The sequence below is a fragment of the Opisthocomus hoazin genome, chromosome 14 (genome assembly GCF_030867145.1).
Source record: "Opisthocomus hoazin isolate bOpiHoa1 chromosome 14, bOpiHoa1.hap1, whole genome shotgun sequence".
NCBI lineage: Eukaryota > Metazoa > Chordata > Aves > Opisthocomiformes > Opisthocomidae > Opisthocomus > Opisthocomus hoazin.
In genome coordinates, this window is record NC_134427.1 from 11529090 (window position 1) to 11548398 (window position 19309).

Genomic DNA, 19309 nt, shown 5'->3' on the forward strand with positions numbered 1-19309 from the left:
AGATGCAGTGCCAGCAGCAGAGTCTTGCCTGGCTGGAGGGCCCAGGGACGCAGCGAGCCTCTCCCCTCAGCAATGCCTGAGGACACCAGCTTTGCAACTGGTCCCTCTCCTGGAGCTCCCTGCGAAGAGGGGCACAGCGTGACTGTCCCTGCACCAGCGCCCCCAGATGCTCAGTCAGTGGCTCCTCCCCTGCCTGCAGCCGTGCCCCAGCTGGCCGGTGCTGGTGCCAAATCTGTGGGCGCTGCTGAGGGCGTCCTGAGAGACCGGGGCTTGGCAGCGAGGGTGGAGAGCCAAGGGCCTCCTGTCCCTGTCAGCCCCATAGCCTCTGATGCTGATCTGGGAGACTTGGAGGAGGAGCGGGAAGAGGTCCCTGACAAAGACGCTGCAGGAGAGGAAGACGGCGACACACAGAGCGCGTCCCTCGCCCCATCAGAGGACGCCGGCACAGAGGCAGCGGCTTCTCCCCTGGCCGGAGGTCCCGGGCACGAGGGGCACAGAGCACCTGTCCCCGCCCAGCCTCTCGCCTACAGCTCTCCTTCCCTCGTAGGCATCGCTGCCCTCCCGCGTGCCCCAGCTCGCCAACGATGGTCGTCCATCCTCAGGACAGCTCGTCGGGCTCTGCGCAGGGCTTTCCGCTGCAGCTGCCTCACGGGAAAGTGAGAGCAGGGGTGCCCAGCAGCCAGCGCCTTGCCGGTGCGCTTGCCTGGCCGTGCCCTGCGCCTGACCGGTGCAGCCTGCCCTGTGTCCGTATTAAATTCCTTCTTGGCTCTGTCCTGGGTGCGGGCTGTCGGTCCCACGTGCACGTGTGTGTGTGTGCGGGGCTGTGAGTACGGCAGCTGGGCTCAGCCCACGGCGCGGAGGGTCCCTGTGCTCCTGGGGCAGGGACTGGAGCGAGCGCGGGTGTGTGCGTGAGCGTGATGGCCGGCAAAGATCAAGCAGCACGAGGCGGTGAGCAGGTGACGTGGCCTGGGAGCAAGGGGCTGAGCGGGTGTCTGAGGGGCAGCCCGGGTGTGAGAGACCCCGGGTGTCTCCAGCGGGGAGAGCAGGGAGGGTCGGCCGCCGCACCATGCTCAGTGGGTGCGGGACAGTCTGTGCCGGCAGCTGGACAAGGGCTGCAGCCTTGGGGGTCCCTCCATGCTGACCAGGGTTCGCTGCCCTGGTGCGGCGAGGACCGTGGGTCGGGCACCGCAGCCGCCCCATTGCCGCCGACGGACCCAGAGAGCGCAGCTGCCGGGCCGGGAGGCTGCAGCAGCGCCGGGGCACCGTGCCCGGAGGTGCTGCGCGGGCCCCGGAGCACGGCGGGTCTCCCACCGAGCAGAGGTGCCCGTGGGGTGCGGGGAGCGGGCCCTTGCTCCCCTGCCGGGGGCTCTTCCACCTGGCGGCGCAACGGGGAAGCCGCGGCCTGGGCCGTTGCCTCAGCCCGAAACCCGGTACGGGGCTGCGGCGCTGACCGCCCCCGGCCCGCGCGGGAGGCCCGGGCGCGCGGCGGGCGGGGGAGGGGGGGAGCGCCCTTCATCCCGCGAGACGCGAGCTGAGCCGCGCGCCGCTGGGCCGGCAGCGGGCGGGGCCGCCTCCCGCGGGCGCGGGTGAGGGGGGGGCGCAGGCCGAGCCGCCGCTGCCTGCAGCAGGGCTGGCCCCGGCGCGGTGGGCTTTCCCGGGTGCGTAGCTGATGTTCCGGGGGCCTGACAGGGGGCTCGCTCCGCTGCTGGCAGGGGCGCAGCCCCTCTCCTTCCCACCATGGCTCTGTCCTGTGCATTGAGGCTGCCGCGCCAGCACCTTCGCCCTCCCAGTGCTCACCTGAGCAGCTTGCCCAGTCGGGACCGCAGCCTGCCGGCGCAGAAAAAGACAGCAGAAGAGTGGAAGGAGAATAAAAAGGCCAGAGAGGGCTGCAGCCTGCCAGGTTCCTGCTGGGAGGAGAGGTATGGCGGTTCCAAAATGACCACGCGTTCTTCCAAACCACCGAGCACCTGAAGCAGTTGGAGCAGTGGGTTGGGTTTTCACCTTCACCCAGCTCTCCACGGTAGGAATAGAGGAACCAGGGCTCAGCTGGCTTCCATGGAGCTTGGCCTGGACGTAGTAATAATGGAAAAGGTAAATGAAAAGGTCCAGGATGAAAGGATCGGGAGCAGAGCAGGTGCCATACTGGCAAGCAAGAAGTAGTAGTCCATTTGATTTGCAGTTCTGTGCCTGAAAGTAGTTGACACTGAGCACTTTGGAAGCAGCTCCAAAAATCTCGGTAGACAATAACAGCAGTTTATCCACCTGTGGGGCGAGGTTCTGCATGCGCTCAGTGAGTCAGTAGTTGATGGATAGTTAGGATGCTTTGGATCATATCCACTACACCCCTTACTCTGTCATTTTTTTAATTTAAATCAGCTTTTGTGTATTTTGTTGCTCACCCTGCCTCAAATACAAGTAGTGGCAAGTTCTAAGGTTTATCTCTAAAATGATGCTGCGTGGGTGGCCAGGTCAGTGAGGGTGGGCAGCCTGTAATTCCCTGCCTGCTACACACAAACTGTGCATTTCACTGTGGTGGATTTAATCTAGTACAGCATTATCAAAAAAAGATGTAGTAGTGGCTGGAAATGTGAGCAGGTAGATGATGTAGGATGGATGCATCGAGTGATGAGAGAAGCGTCTTGCTCTTTTAGGGGAAAACTCCAGGGAGACAAGACTCGAGCTGTCCTCAGAGCAGCAAGGGATGGCCAAAGCCTTTGATTCAGTGGGAGAAAGCAACTGAGCCCATCTGAAGCTACAACATGATCTGTTTGGTTTTTTCGTCCCCTTTCTCTGCCTGCACTTCAGTGATTGTTTTTCGCCTCTGACACCAGTAACATTTGAATACTTATTCGCCTGGCTTGAGCAGCCTGGAGTCAGATCTCACCCAGGGCTCAGCAGGGCCTCTCTGTGTCCCTGTGCAGAGGAAATGTTGTTCCTGGCCCTGCCCTCTAAAGGGGGATCAGAAAGATACCTGGGTTACCCCAGATACCCAGGCATCACTGGTCAGTCTTCTGCCAAAGGCTCAGCCTGTCCTCTGGAGAGCTGGTCGTTGTGGTTTCTGGGCCCCTCTTCCAGCCACAAGTGTTGTGCACCATGAAGGTGCCATGAAAATGGAGTTTGGATGTTCACAGCCAGCTCTGGTGCAGAGCACTTACCAGAATGGTCCTGCCCACGAAGCAGCTGGTGGGGGTGTTATGCCATAACTATCAGGAGGCAAGTAGCTCTGGGCCCTACCGCAATGTTGTGCTTCCCAGGTTAGCGAATGTGGCAACTCCACTGTGGAGACTTCCCTATCAAGAGCAGCTGCAGGTAAGATGTGCTTACATGGACTTTTCTCTGTCACGTTGCCCCAGCTGTCCTTCCTGTCCCCCTTGAGCAACAGCCCCTAGCATCTTGGTCACTAAATGCTGTAAACTTTTCAGACCCCATTTACTGCTGCTCTAATTCTTCTGTTATTGTGAACGGTAGAACTGGGAGGTTCCCTGTGAGTGGTGTGTATGATCACCAACAGAGAGAATGGACGCTTGCACAGTGATCCTCTTCAGTGTGGGACAGCTGGTTCACTGGGGCTTCAGGCTGGACCAGGTGCTCCAGGCCAGTGCTTGGAGACCACAGACACAGAATTTCTCTCTCTCCCCGTTGCTCTAAGTGGCTGTGGTGATGACAAAGGCAGAGTTCCTCGGGGACTATGTCCCACTTGCAGTATTTCCTTCTGTTGGGCTTCCCAGAGGTGGGTGATGAGGAGGTGCCCGCTGTTGTGTGGTCCTTTGAGAGTGTTTCTGGCTTAGGACTCCTCTGCAGGTGAAGTATGAAAGCCAGAGGAAGATTTTGCAGACACTGGCATCTCGTCTTGAGGAGCTGGGCATAGATGCGCAGAAACCTGGTGGACTCTGCTGTTCTCTCCAGCCTGTAGTCGCCTCAGTGAGTATCCCATGGGAATGCTGTCCCCTCTGAATCACTAACAGTCTCTCACACGACTCCCGAAGGGTCTCATGGTGGGCATTACTTGGTGACGGAGAATATCTCTGTGGCAGTCCTTGCTAACTTCTGCTTTGCAGCCTGTGACTGCTGGAGAGTGAAACAAGCCCAGTGATTAGGAACCCTTTTTGGTGCCCAAGCCTTCCCTGATAAACCTGTCACCGTTCTGTCACAGAGAGGCATTTCTTCTTCCCAAGGGGAAGTACTGGGCATCTCGCTCACAGGTTCTGTTTCTGCATTTTGCACATTCATGTGTACCTCCCCCTGTTGCCAACAGAACAGCCAGGCTGGATTTTGGCTTTCCTCCACTACTTTTTCTTTTAATCTAAGGCTTTACTTCTCCTTCTTTTCTTTCGCAGCCCGTCATTAATGGCTACCGAAACAAATCTACTTTCTCTGTGAACCGAGGACCAGATGGGAACCCCAAAACTGTGGGGTTGTATGTGGGAACTGGCAGAGGTCAGTGCATGACAAGAAGCTGCGTAAACTGCTGGCCTGGGCTGGGTTAGACCAAGGCTTTGCTGTGACAGCCTCCAGCTGAGTTAAAGCCTGAATCCTGGGGGATGCCACCAGAAACACCACCAAGTCCGGGGCAGTGGTTTTAAAACCTCAGTTCGTTAGCTTTGTAAGATACAGCAGCTTCTGGTTTGCTAAATTGGGATGCGTGAGGCAGTCTGGTTTTCTGCAACAAATATGTGACCTGTGTACTCCTTGCAACCTGCTCAGTGGTGAACTCTTTCACACCTTTGATACTAGGTTTTGCTTCTCAACATCGACAGCAAGAGATGCTGGGGTGGTTGCTGTGTACTTTTCTCACTGAAAAAACAATTCCATGGATGCATTTTACCTCTGACAGAAGCAGCTCAGCATTTAAATTGAAGTGGGAATGCTGTCTTCCAGGCAACCTAAACTGTGTTGCTGCTGTAGGCCCACAACATTATCCTCCAGTTAGAAAACCACCTTGCTCTGCTCTGGCTCCCTTAGTTTCAGAACGGTGCAGCAGCTCCTGTGGGAATTGCTGGAGGACATTTAAAAAGCTCCAGGAGCTCCAACCCCTTCATGGAAGTTAGTGACTATAATCACTGGCAACAGGTCCTGCAGACTGCAGGTACCCAGAACATCACAGGATTTAGTGGGACACTTAGATGCCAGTGTTTTCTTTTTTTTTTTTTTTCCTGTTTTTTTTTGTACAATGGGAGAATTCAGGGGAAAGGCCTCTCCACAGTTTATCATGTCAGATGCTACAGTGGTTTACAGGCCCTGAAACAAAGCAATGAAATACCTTTCTGTCTCTCTCCAGCAAGAAATATTGTCTGTGTGAAAGCCAACCACCTGGAGAACATACCCCCAAAACACAAACAAGTAGCCCAGGTAAAGAATAAGTCATGTCTGTCTCTAGACTCTGGAATAGAGGGACTGCCATAACTCTTATTTGGAAGAGGACTGCACTTTTAGTTACTTACTTTAGTCAAGTCCATTTTTGTGTACTGAAAAGTTTCAGGCCTGACTCTGATAGGTAAATATTTTTTTTTAAACTTGCGTGTTAATATCGCAGCCTCTAAACTGCCTCAAAGAACAAAGTTAATCAAGTGACAAGGAATTCCTGCCAATCTATTAAAATACATAAGACTCACAAATTGAAATTATTAAAATGTCTTGTCTGCCAAGAACTTGCAAAGAGCTATCACTCAGTGTGTTGAAATCAAACAGAAAAAAACACGATACTGGTGGAAGGGCCACCCATTTGGGTGCACAGTTATGCTAAGATCATGGCAGTTGCCTTCGCTGTCCTACAAGTGCCATTTCCTCTCCGCTCAGTGCTATGAGGAGTTCATCCGTTGCTCCCCCCTGGACCCCTGCCTCCTCTTCCACGAAGGTGGACACTGGCGGGAGCTCGTGGTACGCACAACCAACTGTGGCCACACCATGGCTATCATCACCTTCCACCCCCAGGAGCTGGGCCAGGTGAGTGCGTGGAGGACAGGGCCCCTGGCAAGAGGTACATCAGGTCTCTGGCTGACCTGAGCTTGCCGAGTGTGTTGCTGGGGAGAGGTGTCTGGTATTACCCAAACAGCCATGTTTTCCTTTCTTGCTCTTGACAGAAGGCACTGGCTACTCAGAAAGCATTGCTTAAGGAGTTCTTCACATGTGGATCTGGAACAGTCTGTGCCTTAACTTCACTTTATTTCCAAGAGAGGTATATTTCTTGACACAGGGAAAGAGTGGAAACAAAGCCACCTCCTTTTTCTCCCCACTCTGATCAAATTCAAATTCTGCCAGTTCAGGGAGCGCTTGAAGAGAATGACAGATGTTTGGATGCCCCTTGCAGATGTGGTGTTCTAAGATGGCCGCATCTTGTTTTTCCAGACCTGAAATACTTGAATTACACTATGGCTCTACCTCATGGGAGTTATGAGCCTGGGAAACTAAAGAAAAAAAAACATTAGCAGAAGACTAGGGAACAGACCCTAGGGCTGCTGCCTTCTGCGAAGGCATTTTTGATCCTTTTAATGAATTTCAGTCTGTGCATGTTACAGATGCCCTACAAAGAATCAGAATTCTTTGATCGTGTTGAAAGGCTCACATGAAATAAAAGTTGGTGGGGTGAGACCTATCCTGCCCTGTACATGAGCACCCTGGGAATGGAAATCAGCTGCCTCTTTGCTGCCTTCCAACAGCTGTTTTTGTGTGCTTTGCTAGCACCATGACACGCTGCTTCCATGAGCAGTCCCCCTTCCAGCTCCTTCATGGAGAATCACACATCTTTGAAGAAGTGCTCGGCCTGAAGTTTCGCATCTCTCCAGATGCCTTTTTCCAAGTAAACACAGGTGGAGCCGAAGTTCTGTACCAGGTGGTTGGGGAGCTGAGTCAGGCTGGTGGGGACACTGTCCTCCTTGACATCTGCTGTGGAACAGGTGAGCAGTGGCCATGTGAGGGCTGGTGCTTTGCATGCCAAAACTGATCCCCACTATCTAAAGGCTTGTTTCTTCAGCATGGATGTACGGAGTATTTTGCATCCCTCGTTTCCAGGCACAATTGGTCTCTCTCTGGCTCACCAAGTGTCCAAGATCATTGGTATTGAGATGGTGGAGAAGGCAGTAGAGGATGCCAGGTGGAATGCAGCATTCAATGGTGAGTTCAAATTTGCTGTGGCAGAAGGTTTCAAACTAACTGCTGAAAAAACAGAAGCAGAAGTGAGCAGAGGGATCCTAACAGCTTACCTCCATGCAACAAAGGGTGGTACTTCATGTTATACCTAACATCTGGTGAGACTGACTTTGCTCAGTTCGTGGGGTTGCATTTTGCTTCACAGGAATTTCAAACTGTGAGTTTCACAGTGGAAAGGCAGAGGCCGTGTTACCACAACTCCTGTCATCGTGGGAGGATGCACGACCCATTGTTGCTGTGGTGAACCCATCGCGGTCTGGGCTCCGTAAGTGAATATGCTATTTATTTTCATCTTGAAAACAGAGAATTTTGAACAAGTTCTGTGAGACTGGCTCCAAACCCTCTGCTCACTTAGTCTCTAGTTTCTTACCTTGTTGCTGACAGCAGCTAAAATCCCATAGTCTGCTGTTTTCAGTGCCTTTATCATGCTTTCTCTTTAAAGCAGGCAGCTCTAATCTTTTTTCCATCTTTCATACGCTCACAGAATTATTTAGGAGAGAAGGAGCCTCTGGAGGTCTGTGGTGCAGTCTCCCACCTAAAGCAAGGCGACCTTCAGAGTTGTATAAGGTTGCACAGGGCTATAAAGCCCAGTTGAGGTTTGAATGTGCTGAAGGGTGGATACCCTCTCCTGAAAATGTTTTCCCTAATAATATTTAACTAGAATTTCCCCTTGCTGCAGTGCATCTGTTGCATCTCATCATCTTCTCATGCCCCTCTGAGAAGATTCTAGCTCCACCTTCTCTGTAATCCCCCATGAGACCCCTGAAGATAGCAAATGGATGCTTGCTCACCTTTTCTTCCCCAGGCTGAATAACCCCAGCCCTCACTCTCCTCATGCATGCTGTGCCCCAGCCCTCTGTCTTAGTGGTCTCTGCTGGACTCATTCCAGTGGGTACTGGGAAGTCCCAAACTGGTCCTGGTGCCCAGACGGGGTCTCACAGGAGTATATGGAAGGTTTTACGTGCCTCTGCTTGATTAAGTAACAATTTTTCTCTCATCCTTCATCCCCCTGGGAAGCAGGGGGATTTCTCCCACTGCTCTATCCTGCCAAATTGGCTGACCTGTTAGCAGCATGGGTCACATTCCTGGTCTTCTAAGACCCTGCATCTGAGACAGGACATAGCAAAACGTGTATATACTTTTTGCCCTGTATTTTTGACAGTTCAGTGTAGTTCTATGATGCTTGCTGTGCAATCATTCCTTCTGGAGAGCTCATGGTGGTGGTGGGTCACTGCAAAAGCACGGTATCTGTTTTTGCAGATTACAGGGTTGTGCGAGCCATCCGAAACTGCAAGTCCATCCGAAGGCTGCTCTACATCTCCTGCAAGCCAGACGGTGAAGCCATGAGGAACTTTCTTGAGTGAGCACCCTCCTCTCTTCCTTTGCACTGACCTTAGTGACAGACCGTATTATGTCCTGACAAGGACATAAATATCTCACCTTGGCTTTGGAAGGATTTTATTGCAGTTGAATTTCAGTGGGTGAGTTCTGTTGGTGTGATCCAGGACTAGTCAGTGCATGGTCAGAAGTGGTTTACGCTTCTGCCTTTAGGTTTACCTGCAAGCTGCACTCGCTGGTTTAAGGTAGCAGATATTCTCTGGGTTTTATGTTGCAGCAGAATGCTTTCGCACATCAGTAAAGAATAGAAAATAACACAAACATGCTGTAATGGCATTGTGCATCCTTCCCCAACAAAACAGGGCATCTGGTTGTGGGATAGGGAGTCCACCAGGTTCACTGCAGGAAGGCTGGAAGTCACCTGCTTAGGGGTAATCATATAGCTAAGTCTTTATCTGAGGCAGGCCCTTTTGCAGGTGATAAATACGTCTGCAGGTAACCAATGGAGGCAGTGCAAAACTGAGTATCATTTCCTAAGGGTTTTAAGTGTCTTTCAGCTGGGATGGCTTGTGAGAAAGGGAGCTTTAAACCTGCCACTGACTCTTCAGCTTGTCCATGAGGTTTTCAGAGCTGGTTTGGGATTCAGTATTAATGATTCCAGACCTCTGTCAGCTGCAGACTCTGAAGGATGTTAGCCAAACATATGAGACCTCCTTAGTGCATCCTGTATGCTATTGTGCTACCGATAATGGTGGGAAGGATTCTGCTACTGGTCTAAAGGATGCTCTCTTTGCTTTCCATAGGCTGTGCTGCCCACCCAACCCGGGGAAGAAGTTGGCAGGAGAGCCATTTGCCCCCACGTTGGCTATACCTTTTGACATGTTTCCTCATACTGTTCATTGTGAGCTGGTGCTGCTGTTTACCCGCTGACAAGGAGGCAGGTGTGCCAGCTTTGAGAGCTTGAGAAGCAGCCTCCTGCTGTCCAGAAGTCTGGAGTCGATGTAGTTAGGATTTTAACTTATTTTCTTGAAGTTGTATAACAATAAATAATTTTTCTTTTGGATTGCCTACCTCTACTGTTCTGTAAGGAAATACTTGGATTTCTGGTGTGAAAAGGTTCTCTGTAGCATTTCATCACCCTTCTCTCCCCTGCAAACCTCTTCTTGGGCTGCTGGTTAAAGCAGCCTGGAAAATACCCTCTCCCTGGTATTACGGGTTTTCATTATCAACATATGAAGTACTAAAATCCACTGTATTTTCTAATACTGTGTCATAGTTTAACGTGGCAGCTGGGAACTAAGCACCACAGACCTCACTCCTCCCCTTATCCCCCAGTGGGATGAGAAGGAGAAACAGACAAAAGGGGAAACTCGTGGGCTCAGATAAAGACAGTTTAATAAAACAACAAAATAAACAACAATAATGATAATCATGAATATGCAAAACAAACTATATACAATACAATTTTTCTCACCACCTGACAACCAATTCACAGCCCCAAAAAAAGTTTGAACTCCCAGCCAAGAGAGGATTCAGACTCCCAGAAATCTGAAAAGCCAGTAGTTTCCTTCCCCCCAGCCAACCCCCATTCATAAACTGAGCATGACATCTGTAGTATGGAATATTTCCATTGGCTAGCTTGGCTATCTGTCTGTGCTCCCTCCCAGCTCCTGCACACCTGCTCATTAGCTGAATATGAGAAACTGGAAAAAGTCCTTGATTTCATAGCAACAACTAAAAACATCAGTGCTCACAATTTTCTTCTTGTACTAAATCCAAAACACAGCAGCTACTGGGAGGAAAATTAACTCTATGCCAGCCGAAACCAGGACATACTGCCATGCCATTAGTTCTCTGCTTCCTTCAAGAATATTTCAGGTGGTTTTCAAGTCCATAGTGAACTTGCTATGAAGAAACCATAGCAACTAGAAATCCTCACGCTTCACTGGGAAAATGTTGACTTTTGGGGTCAGGGAAATATTTCCTGTATAAACTTCCAAAACCAATATTGAATTGCTGTCAGTCACGTGGATAAGTTGGAGGCAATGGGAAAGATTTTTCTATAAAATGGAGAACAGATTTCAGTGTCCTTCCTTCCACACCTGCCTCCCGCTTCTCCGCTAATGCTTGCTGACACCTAAATGTGAAGTCCCCTATGAAAATGTCAGCAGGAACAAATTATTTCCTCATCAGGTTGCTCTGCAATAGCCAGTTCAAAAATCTGATGTGTTTTGTATCTGTCCTGCCATGCTCACTGACTGGCAAGCTGTGAACCTCAATGTTATACGAAGTTCTCTCCAGCTCTTCAAAAGATGGAGCTGCTACAACCTGGAGGTAGGTCTGAACGAGTAGAGTTCCCTTGTGTTTTGTGAACTCCACATTGTTTTAAGGGCTCCTTTTATTTCTGTTTTTTAATTTTTACTTTCATGTTGTAATGAAGTTACCTTTGGTTTATCCTGGTCTTCTAGGCCAGTAGCAGAACACATTTCTACAGTCAGGCTGTGAAATTTGACTCTTTCCTCCAAAAGAGGAGTTCCCTATCTGATTTGGGTGAATAAAGACTGATAAACTCCCAAGGAAACAGGGAGAGCTGCCTGTATTTTTCAGACTTTTAACTCCAGTCTAAGGAAAAATGAGCTTGGAATAATAACAACAACCACCAGTTCTTAAGCCATGGGGGCTTAAAATACATGGGTTTAGGACCTGAGACTTACTACACCATAAAGGGAGGTGATGGGGAGATTCCTGACAGGCATAGGAAGCGTCGCTCTTGTACTGTCCCACGTGTGTGAGATTTTTGTACACTGTTACAGCCTCTTGTTTTCAGTTTCGAGTGAGGGATGCAGTTTTCCAGCAGTTCTGTCTTGTGTAATTACACCTTTGGTTCTTGCTGCAAGATCTGAATGGATTTCTGCTTAGCCTGGCTATGCTTTTGTCAAAAGGAAATTTGTTGCAAACTAGAGGGGGAGAGATAATGACTTTAAATCAGAAAGTAATCGAGGACCAGGAAACCTTTCCACTAGTCTCTGGAGAGCTGAACATACAGGACAGGTTTTATCTGCAGTGGGGTTGGGTGGTACAGTGGCCCCACTGTCTCTTTTGGGCTTCAGGTTCCAGGAGAGCCACAGGGGCAAAACATCTTTTTTGCTTTTCTGGGGCAACTATAGTAAGCATTACGTTGTTTGCTGTGCATTAGTTCTGAGCATCTGAAACTGAAAGCCACCTATATACAAGAGACCTCCGACCACTCTTGCTCCATAGCAGGTTACTCATGAGCCCTCTGCTAACACGTCCTTGTTGTCCCACTAGTACTGAGGGACTAGCAGTAGCAACTGCGCTGTGCACTTGGCTGCCATCCCTCATCCCTAGAAATGGCTCACTTTCGGCTTTCTGGGGGTGATTTATGGAACGTGCAAGGAAACAGAGGATGACTTAACGACAGGAGCTTGGCAATGCTCGTCGCTCAGCAGGTGCTGGAGCTGGCTGGCTCTGGCCGCGGGGCTGCAGGGCGCTAGGACCCAGAGGCTGCTCCGCGGAGGAGGCTGAATCCCCCTCCCGCTGTCATCCTCGCTGCCTCTGCAGCTTTATTCCTCATCCCCTTCAATGGTGAGTGGCTACCTCCCGCCCGGGCTGGCAGCCAGAGCGAGAAGGCCTCGCTAGGACCGGTTCCCGGAGGCTCCATGGCATCTCCCAGGACTGTCACTATCATCGCCCTCTCGGTGGCCCTGGGGCTCTTCTTCGTCTTTATGGGGACCATCAAACTGACCCCTCGGCTCAGCAGAGATGCCTACAATGAGATGGTGAGTACGGCAGTGGCAGCATGGAGGAAGACGCGTTAGGGCTCTCTCCCCTCAACCTTGCGGCAGCAGCAGTGTTTGCAGTGGGATGCACGGAGGGTGACTGCTCTGGAGCCCTGAGCGATGGGAGGGAGAGGGAAGAAGCTTATCTGTCTCCTTATTTGATGGGCATGGAGAAAACCAAACAGTACGCAGTTGTCGAGGTTATCCTGGTGGCCCTCGCCTGGGCTCCGCCTGAGCCTGTCCGTGGAGAAACCTTTTGTGGTTAAGGATGAGGAGGGGAGGCAAGGAGGATGGGGTAGCAGAGCACACTGATGCCTGCAGAAAGATGGGTCTCTGAAAAGCAAAGCCTGAAGAAGTGCCAGGCATGTAGCCTGACTGTCCCTACCTCACCAGACTTGTGCAGGGATTAATTCATGACCCTGAAATGCTTTTGAGATTCTTAGCTGGGAGAAGGTGGTATTATTAATAGTCACCTTGTTATTCTCTTTAGCCTGGAAAATGAGCCGCTTCTCCTCTTGCCTAATGGGAAAGGGGTCAGGAGAGGAAGGAGAAGTCACCGTGTGCATTTCTCAGCTGGTGAGCAAGTCTGCTCCTCTCTGCCCAGGGCCAGCCCTGCTGCAGAGCTTGGCCGGCTGCGAGCTGCAGGCAGGCGAGGGACTGGCTGCCACGTTTTGCTTCCTTGTCTATGTTTGTTTATTCTGCCGCCACCCCCTCCCCCTATTATATTTATTGCAGGGGCTGAAAAGCATTGGTATAATTTTTGTGCCCCTAGAAAAGTCGTGCTGGAAGTTTCCAGCACATTCTGTTCTCTCCCTTTGCTCCACCTGCCCAGCTGCTTTTCCTTCACTCTCAAATAACATCTGAATTGCAGTGCCTTGTCTGCAGCCCAGCACAGGGATCTCACAGAGAAGATTCAACAAGAAGAAACTCAGGAGCAAGAGACTGAGATAAAATGCCTGGAAAACAAAGCTGTTACATTTTTGCTACATAAGGGACAGAAAAAAGCACTGAGACTTTATAAGCACTGCAAAATCCTTGTTCTGTAAAATGTTTTGCTTTTCTGTCCCTTTGTGCTTTACCAAGAGTCAGGCCTATAGGTAGCGATGAAGTCTGTTTTTACAAAGACAAGGCAGAGGCTTTCAGACACCACACAGCACCATCATTCGTAATAGTCCATACTGTAACATGTTCATGGGTCATTAGGCTTTCCATGCTTTTGCTGTCTTGCATACCAGGGTGTCTGTCGTGATGGAGACAGCAGAAACCTGATCTTGCCAATCAATAAGCATGGCTTCTTGCCCTGAGCAGAGAACCTCCCATCTATGTACAACACCATACTTGCAGTTTTTCATTCAGCAAAAAACAGACACACTAGTTTATGAAAATATTTAAAATACCAGAGTACTCTAGGACATGCTGATAGCACAATTCTTCATAAAGCTATCTTTTACACAACTGTTTAAAAATACTCTGCTCTGAGGAGAGGTTTTATTCACTAAAGGTTTAAAATGCATCTTTACAATGCATACACCTAGCATAAATGTGTCATGAGAACTTCAGTTATTTAGTAGCAAAAATTACAATGCTGTATATTTTTAACCACATGCGAAATGTCAGCTCTTCTTAAAAGAAAGCAGCAAAATTTACAGAGAAGTGGGGAAGTTCTGTGTGCCTGTAGTGCACATTTCCAAAACCACATGGAAGTAAACCTACAATCTGAACAGCACCTGTGAGAGCTGAACAACTCTGTGCCTGAGATTTGGCTTCCATTTCCCTCTCCCTGATTAGAAAACAGAGAGCACAATGGCAAGAATATCTGCAGGGATAACATACTCACATGTAAGTGGAAATAATTTCAGTGCCTCCAATAACTAGGACCTTCATTAAAATATTAAAAAAAAGGAAATACTTGATTTAAAAAAACCCAAACAAATGGTAAGCCCACAAGCACCTAATGTTCAAATGCAAGAACTTGAACATGTGTAAGGACAGACGTGGTTTCTTTGCTGAAACAATGAGGCAGCTGTGTAAGGAGGCTGAGTCGTGCAACTTACGCTGCTTCTAAATCCAGCACAAACCAATGAGCAAAGGATGTCAAATGTCAGCTTGCTTTCGTCTGAGGAAAGAAAGTATCATCAAGGTATGTAAGCACAGGATAGGGCTGGTGAATCTCAGGTTTGATGTATAGTCCCGTGCTAAGATTGTACTGCCCATAAACACTGGGGTGTTGCAAGGTTCTTTGAGGTGGAAAGAGACTTCTGCCTTTACTTGCTGTGCCTTTGCTTTGCAGGGACTAGGTATGTTACTTAATTACAAAGGACAAGGTACTCTTAGGTACTTTTTTTTAACAACATAGTTCTGCATTGCTAATTCTAGCAATTGTAACTTCAGATTTCAGGAGAAGGTACACCTGGCCACGTCCTAGCTCCAAAGATGGGTGCTAGATTGCAGAACTCTTTTTCCAGTGAGGAGACAACAGCTTATAGAGGGGGAATTGCAGGTTGATGGTGTTAATATCCCTCCAACTGAAGCTTTAGGGGTACAGATTTGATATTGTCCCAGAGGGGTCTGTGATGATTGAAGGGATCTTCAGGTCATATTGTACATCAGTCTGTTTCAATGGAAGTCACCTTTGCCTTTACTTTCTCACATTATGGCATTCTATGCTATTACTGCTTGATTTCAGAAACGAGCGTACAAAAGCTACGTGCGGGCCCTTCCCATGCTAAAGAAGATGGGAGTCAGCTCCATCCTTCTCCGCAAGACCATTGGTGCCCTAGAAGTCGCGTGTGGTATTGTCATGACATTGGTGCCTGGTCGCCCCAAAGATGTGGCCAACTTTGTCCTCCTCATCCTTGTGCTGGCTGTGCTCTTTTTCCACCAGCTAGTGGGGGATCCACTCAAGCGTTACGCCCATGCCCTAGTCTTTGGGATCCTGCTTACTTGTCGTCTGCTGATCGCCCGCCAGCCTGAGGAGCAGCCACCAGAAAGGAGGATCCTGTCAGTGAATGGGGATGAGCAGCCACTCATCCATGAAGCAGCTCCTGAGAAAGGCAAAATGAAGGTATCCTAGTTGAGTGCGAGTGAGAAATATGGACCCTCGAGGCAGCTCTCTCCAAAATTACCCAGAAAATTTGTTTTTTATTTACCTATTTATATTTTTGTCTGTCTAAATAAAGTTGCACTTGGGGTCTGAGAGACACGTGGTATGTCTACACTGTAGTCTTGCTTTTGCTGCTGCCCTGTAACGTAGAAAAAGACAAGCTATCTTTCACCAGGACAGCGTGGAGGCAGTTAGCAGTCTGATTGGAGTAGCACCAGCCTCAGCAGGAGCTGCAAAACCAGCCTGAGAGCATGGGCAAGGACTTGGGCAGGTAGTCATGCTAACTGGGCACTGCTGCAGTGGGGACATTAGTCCCTGAGCATCAGCCCCAAGCCCCATGGCAGTTGAAACCTAGCCTGGATCCACTTCTGCTATGTGGCAGCTGGGTGGAACAGCGCCAGCGTGTTCCTGTGCTGGCTGGTGCAGCCCCATCCACAAATCTACATTTCCTTTTCCATAGTCAAGGGGGAAAGGCCCCTACCAAGCACAGAAGTGTTGTTTGTTGTGTCTGAGAGAGGGATCCCTTAGCCTTTGCTGCCTCTGTGCCCAGTCCTTTCTTTGGGTTGGTTCTCCAGGGAGAACATGGGATGCACTATTTGCATCTTCCTTCATTTCCACACTTTGCAGGTACTCTGAAACTGGGACAATGGCCTGATAACGGTAATTTTTTGCCTGCTTCACGCAAGGCAATGGCATCTCCTTACCCCTTTTGGCAGAGAGTAAGGATCCCTGGGGAGGGGATGGGGAGCAGAACTGCCCAAAGAACTCCAAAACATCTGTCTGCTGTTGGCAAATAGCATCGTGCTCCCTATTTCCTTGCAAGGAAAAATCCCTTTTTTTCCACAACTACTGCAACATTAATAGAATTGCCAGGTTTTGCTGCTAGATGAGGGTCTGAACGTGCCCAGGTACCTCACCGTTCATCCCAAGCACAGCTTTGGTGAGCTGCGGAAAGTCTCGTCGCCAGAGCTTGAATCCCCGTGTGTTGTATCTGAAATCTTACAGAGTGTCATAAGAAGCTTGTGTTGCCTCTGAGTTTGTTTTTCTTCATGTTTGTCTGTTTCTAGTTTTTCCTTAATTTCTTAATTATTCATGAAAATAAACTTTGAAATTTGGAGAAAAATGTCTTGACAGAAACAAATTTCTTTTTTGAGAGACATATCTGAAAATATTTTTCCTGTGCTCAAACACTGCACCTAAGATGGGCAGAATCACGTCAGGGGTATCTCAGAGAAAGACAAGGTGATGCAGGATGGAAGCCATCTGAGCACTACTGGGCTCCACATTAATAACCACAGGCATTTAAAAGGGACATTTGAACATCTTCATGAAACAGATAAATTTTGGCTTCAGTACAATGTGGCAGCGAGAAAAGAAACTCCAGTAAAATTGTATTATATCTATAAAAATTGATGATGTTCATATGCAGTATATCCAGTTTTCTTCTTATGTTAAATTTGCTGCTGCAACAGATGTAGTCCCAAATATACAGACACTGAAAAATCGTCCTCCAAAAGCCGCAAATACTATCTCTTATCAGATGTGCAACCTAAACAAAGGAAACTACCAAGGCCACCTTTCTTAGACAATCTTGTCTTTACAGACTACCTCAAGGTCATCCCAAATGTATACACAATTTCTTTACTTCGCTTAAGTCACTTAATCTGCCATGCGCTGACTGGAGTTATTAATCACTTTTTAATGCAAAATCAAATAAAAAGACCACCAACTCAAAAGCGCATTGTAATGTGTATTCCTACACAAAGTACTCACAGCTGAATTGCTGCAACCTTTTGGCCAGCTGCCCCTCACACGTGCATCTAACTCAGTACTCTTTTGGAAACAACGGTTTGTTTGTCTTTTGTAATGTTCTTCACCGAAACCTGTACAGATGCCATGATAATCAGTGTAAAACATTCTGCATAGCAAAGCTTACCCCTGCAAAAGGACTAAGTGAATTCTGAAAAATGTCCCCACACTTTTGCCATTTGGAGCAGTATGAATTAGTGACCCACAGCAGTGGCTGCACGTTCCTTACCACTGAGGAAAACAAGACTCTTCTTGGAGTGCAGTAACAAGAATTCTGTATTTATCTACATTGGGTTGGCCTCCATCACTGCCCCCCAGCATTAGCAAGCTATTTTTGGAAGCTACCAGTTATCCCTGCTTGCTAGCGGTGGTGAGGTGCCAAGAACTGAATTAGTCCTTTTCTAAGATCACGATGCTAATTTACTCTATTATTTTTTTTTCCCTCGCGATTTTCTTTCTTATCTTCAAGCCCGTAATTTCATTCCTGCCAGCCCCCTCAAGATGCTGCCACGGCAGACACCCGCCAGCCCCAGCGACCTGCCCGCTGCAGCCTGCTGCGGAGGCAGGCTTCACCCGAGCTCAGGCGCCCGCAGCGCGGCCGGCCCGCGGCCTGCCGAAGGGCTCACCAGAGCCGCCCAGCCGTGGCACGGCGGGACCTGCCCAGGCACCTCTGCCCGCCCGTCAGTCGAGGGACGGAGAAGGCCGCAGCCCACCGCCCTCCTCCGAGCCCCCGCCCCTCAAGCCTGCCAGACCGCACCGCCCCCCTCCGCAGCCCTGCCCCGCGGCGCGCACGCCGAGGCCACCGCGCAGGCTCAGAACGGCCCGGGGCGGGGCGGAAGCGCCGCCGTTCCCCCCGGCAGCGCGCAGCGCGGCGCATGCGCGGCAAGAGAAGGGCGGTGCGCCCACCGCTCACCGCGGCCGTGCGTGGCGGCAGCGCGCATGCGCGGGATGTGGCGCGGAGGTTTGAACTGCGGGGCGGTTGGAGCCGGCGCTGGCGGGAGGTAACGGGGCTGCAGCCGTGGCAGCAGGCCCCGCGGCCGGGGCCTCCCCGGGCGGCGGCTTCTTCGCGCGGCGGTGGGGCCTCGCCGCCGCTCTTGGGGTCCCGGAGCGCGGCTTGGGGCTGGGCCGGGAGGGCCTCGGCTGCCTGCGTTCCCTCAGGGCCGCTCCCCGCGCCGGAGCATCGGAGGGCTCTGCGGGGCCGTCCGGGGGGAGCGGCAGGGAGCGGGGTGTGCGTGCGCCGGCTGGGGAGGAGGGAAGAGACCTTTGTGCCAGATGTCCGTGTGGAAGCGTCGCGTACTGAAGGGGTGCGCGGTGGTGGGCTCGCTGTTAGTAAGAACGGGCGTTCAGCCTGCCTGGGAGTTCCGCGTTAAGGTCTGCTGGCGCTCTCTTCCCCACCAAACCTTTCTGGCAGAACTCCTGCAAGGCAAAATAAAAAAAAACCCGGTAGAGCAGGTGCTGTGGAATCTGTGAGAAAGCTGCTGTTGTACTGCGGAGCGTGGCAGCCGGGAACTGTTAGCTCGATCTGCTTTCTGAGCCACTTCCAGTGTGCTCCGGTGATTCCAGATGCAACAAGCAGGATTCCAGAGCGTTAGGAGTTTTCTGCAACTCTTACATCTCAGTCCAGCTCATGTCTATCTAACCACGCTCTGTGGTCGCTATCGCAAATTTTCACTGTCTTAAAGCATCTCAGTTGTCGTGAGTCACCATCAGGCAAAAAAGCATCGTTTGTGGGAGTTCTGATGGGCTTGGTGTTGTCGTTTAAAGCTGAGGGGGTCTGTTTCTCCTGAAGTCAGTAGATTTCATTTGTAAATGTGAATGCCCTGTCTGTGCATATCAGTGTGTGCTTCAGAGGAGGTCTTCACGTAGCTAGCTGGACATCTGTTCTTGGTGTGCTGCACAGGGAGGTTAGTGACAAACAAACAGGAAAATAAAGACGATTCTAACATCTTCAGGAAGCGAAAGCTGAAGAGGGAGTATGAATTGAAAATCATTCTGGTTTATTGTGTCAGGAAATCTAGGAAGCAAAAGATATGCTTGAACAATCCAGGGACGTGCATGAATGCTCTACCAAATCCAGGAAATTGTAGCAAAATTTCACATTTTGTGGGTAAAA

General features: G+C 50.2%; 2 protein-coding genes across 5 annotated transcripts; both read left to right on the plus strand.

Annotated features, from left to right (window-relative positions):
* The first annotated feature begins 891 nt into the window (after positions 1–891).
* On the plus strand, positions 892–9520 carry TRMT2B (tRNA methyltransferase 2B). Of its 4 annotated transcripts, none has more exons than XM_075435722.1 (12): positions 1563–1919; positions 3255–3309; positions 3802–3921; positions 4338–4437; positions 5279–5349; positions 5797–5943; positions 6081–6175; positions 6679–6893; positions 7009–7110; positions 7292–7411; positions 8407–8506; positions 9288–9520. In XM_075435722.1, the coding sequence occupies exons 1-12, from the start codon at positions 1738–1740 to the stop codon at positions 9412–9414; spliced, it is 1434 nt and encodes a 477-aa protein (XP_075291837.1). In that variant the 5' UTR covers positions 1563–1737; the 3' UTR covers positions 9415–9520. The 4 variants fall into 4 exon arrangements, with proteins under 4 accessions (XP_075291840.1, XP_075291837.1, XP_075291839.1 ...); XM_075435724.1 differs by having other exon boundaries at positions 1834–1919; positions 3789–3921; XM_075435723.1 differs by lacking the exon at positions 1563–1919 and adding an exon at positions 1970–2091 and having other exon boundaries at positions 2652–3309.
* Positions 9521–12018: 2498 nt separating this feature from the next.
* TMEM35A (transmembrane protein 35A) lies at positions 12019–16510 on the plus strand. The gene is made up of 2 exons (XM_009934650.2): positions 12019–12284; positions 14971–16510. The coding sequence occupies exons 1-2, from the start codon at positions 12165–12167 to the stop codon at positions 15355–15357; spliced, it is 507 nt and encodes a 168-aa protein (XP_009932952.1). The 5' UTR covers positions 12019–12164; the 3' UTR covers positions 15358–16510.
* Positions 16511–19309: the final 2799 nt, after the last annotated feature.

Coding starts and splice junctions, on each gene's coding strand:
- TRMT2B (XM_075435722.1), top strand. CDS start 1,738: ATGGCTCTGTCCTGTGCATTGAGGCTGCCGCGCCAGCACCTTCGCCCT. Junction 4,438..5,278: donor GTATGTGGGAACTGGCAGAG/GTCAGTGCATGA, acceptor GTCTCTCTCCAG/CAAGAAATATTGTCTGTGTG. Junction 5,944..6,080: donor ACCCCCAGGAGCTGGGCCAG/GTGAGTGCGTGG, acceptor TGCTCTTGACAG/AAGGCACTGGCTACTCAGAA.
- TMEM35A (XM_009934650.2), top strand. CDS start 12,165: ATGGCATCTCCCAGGACTGTCACTATCATCGCCCTCTCGGTGGCCCTG. Junction 12,285..14,970: donor GAGATGCCTACAATGAGATG/GTGAGTACGGCA, acceptor GCTTGATTTCAG/AAACGAGCGTACAAAAGCTA.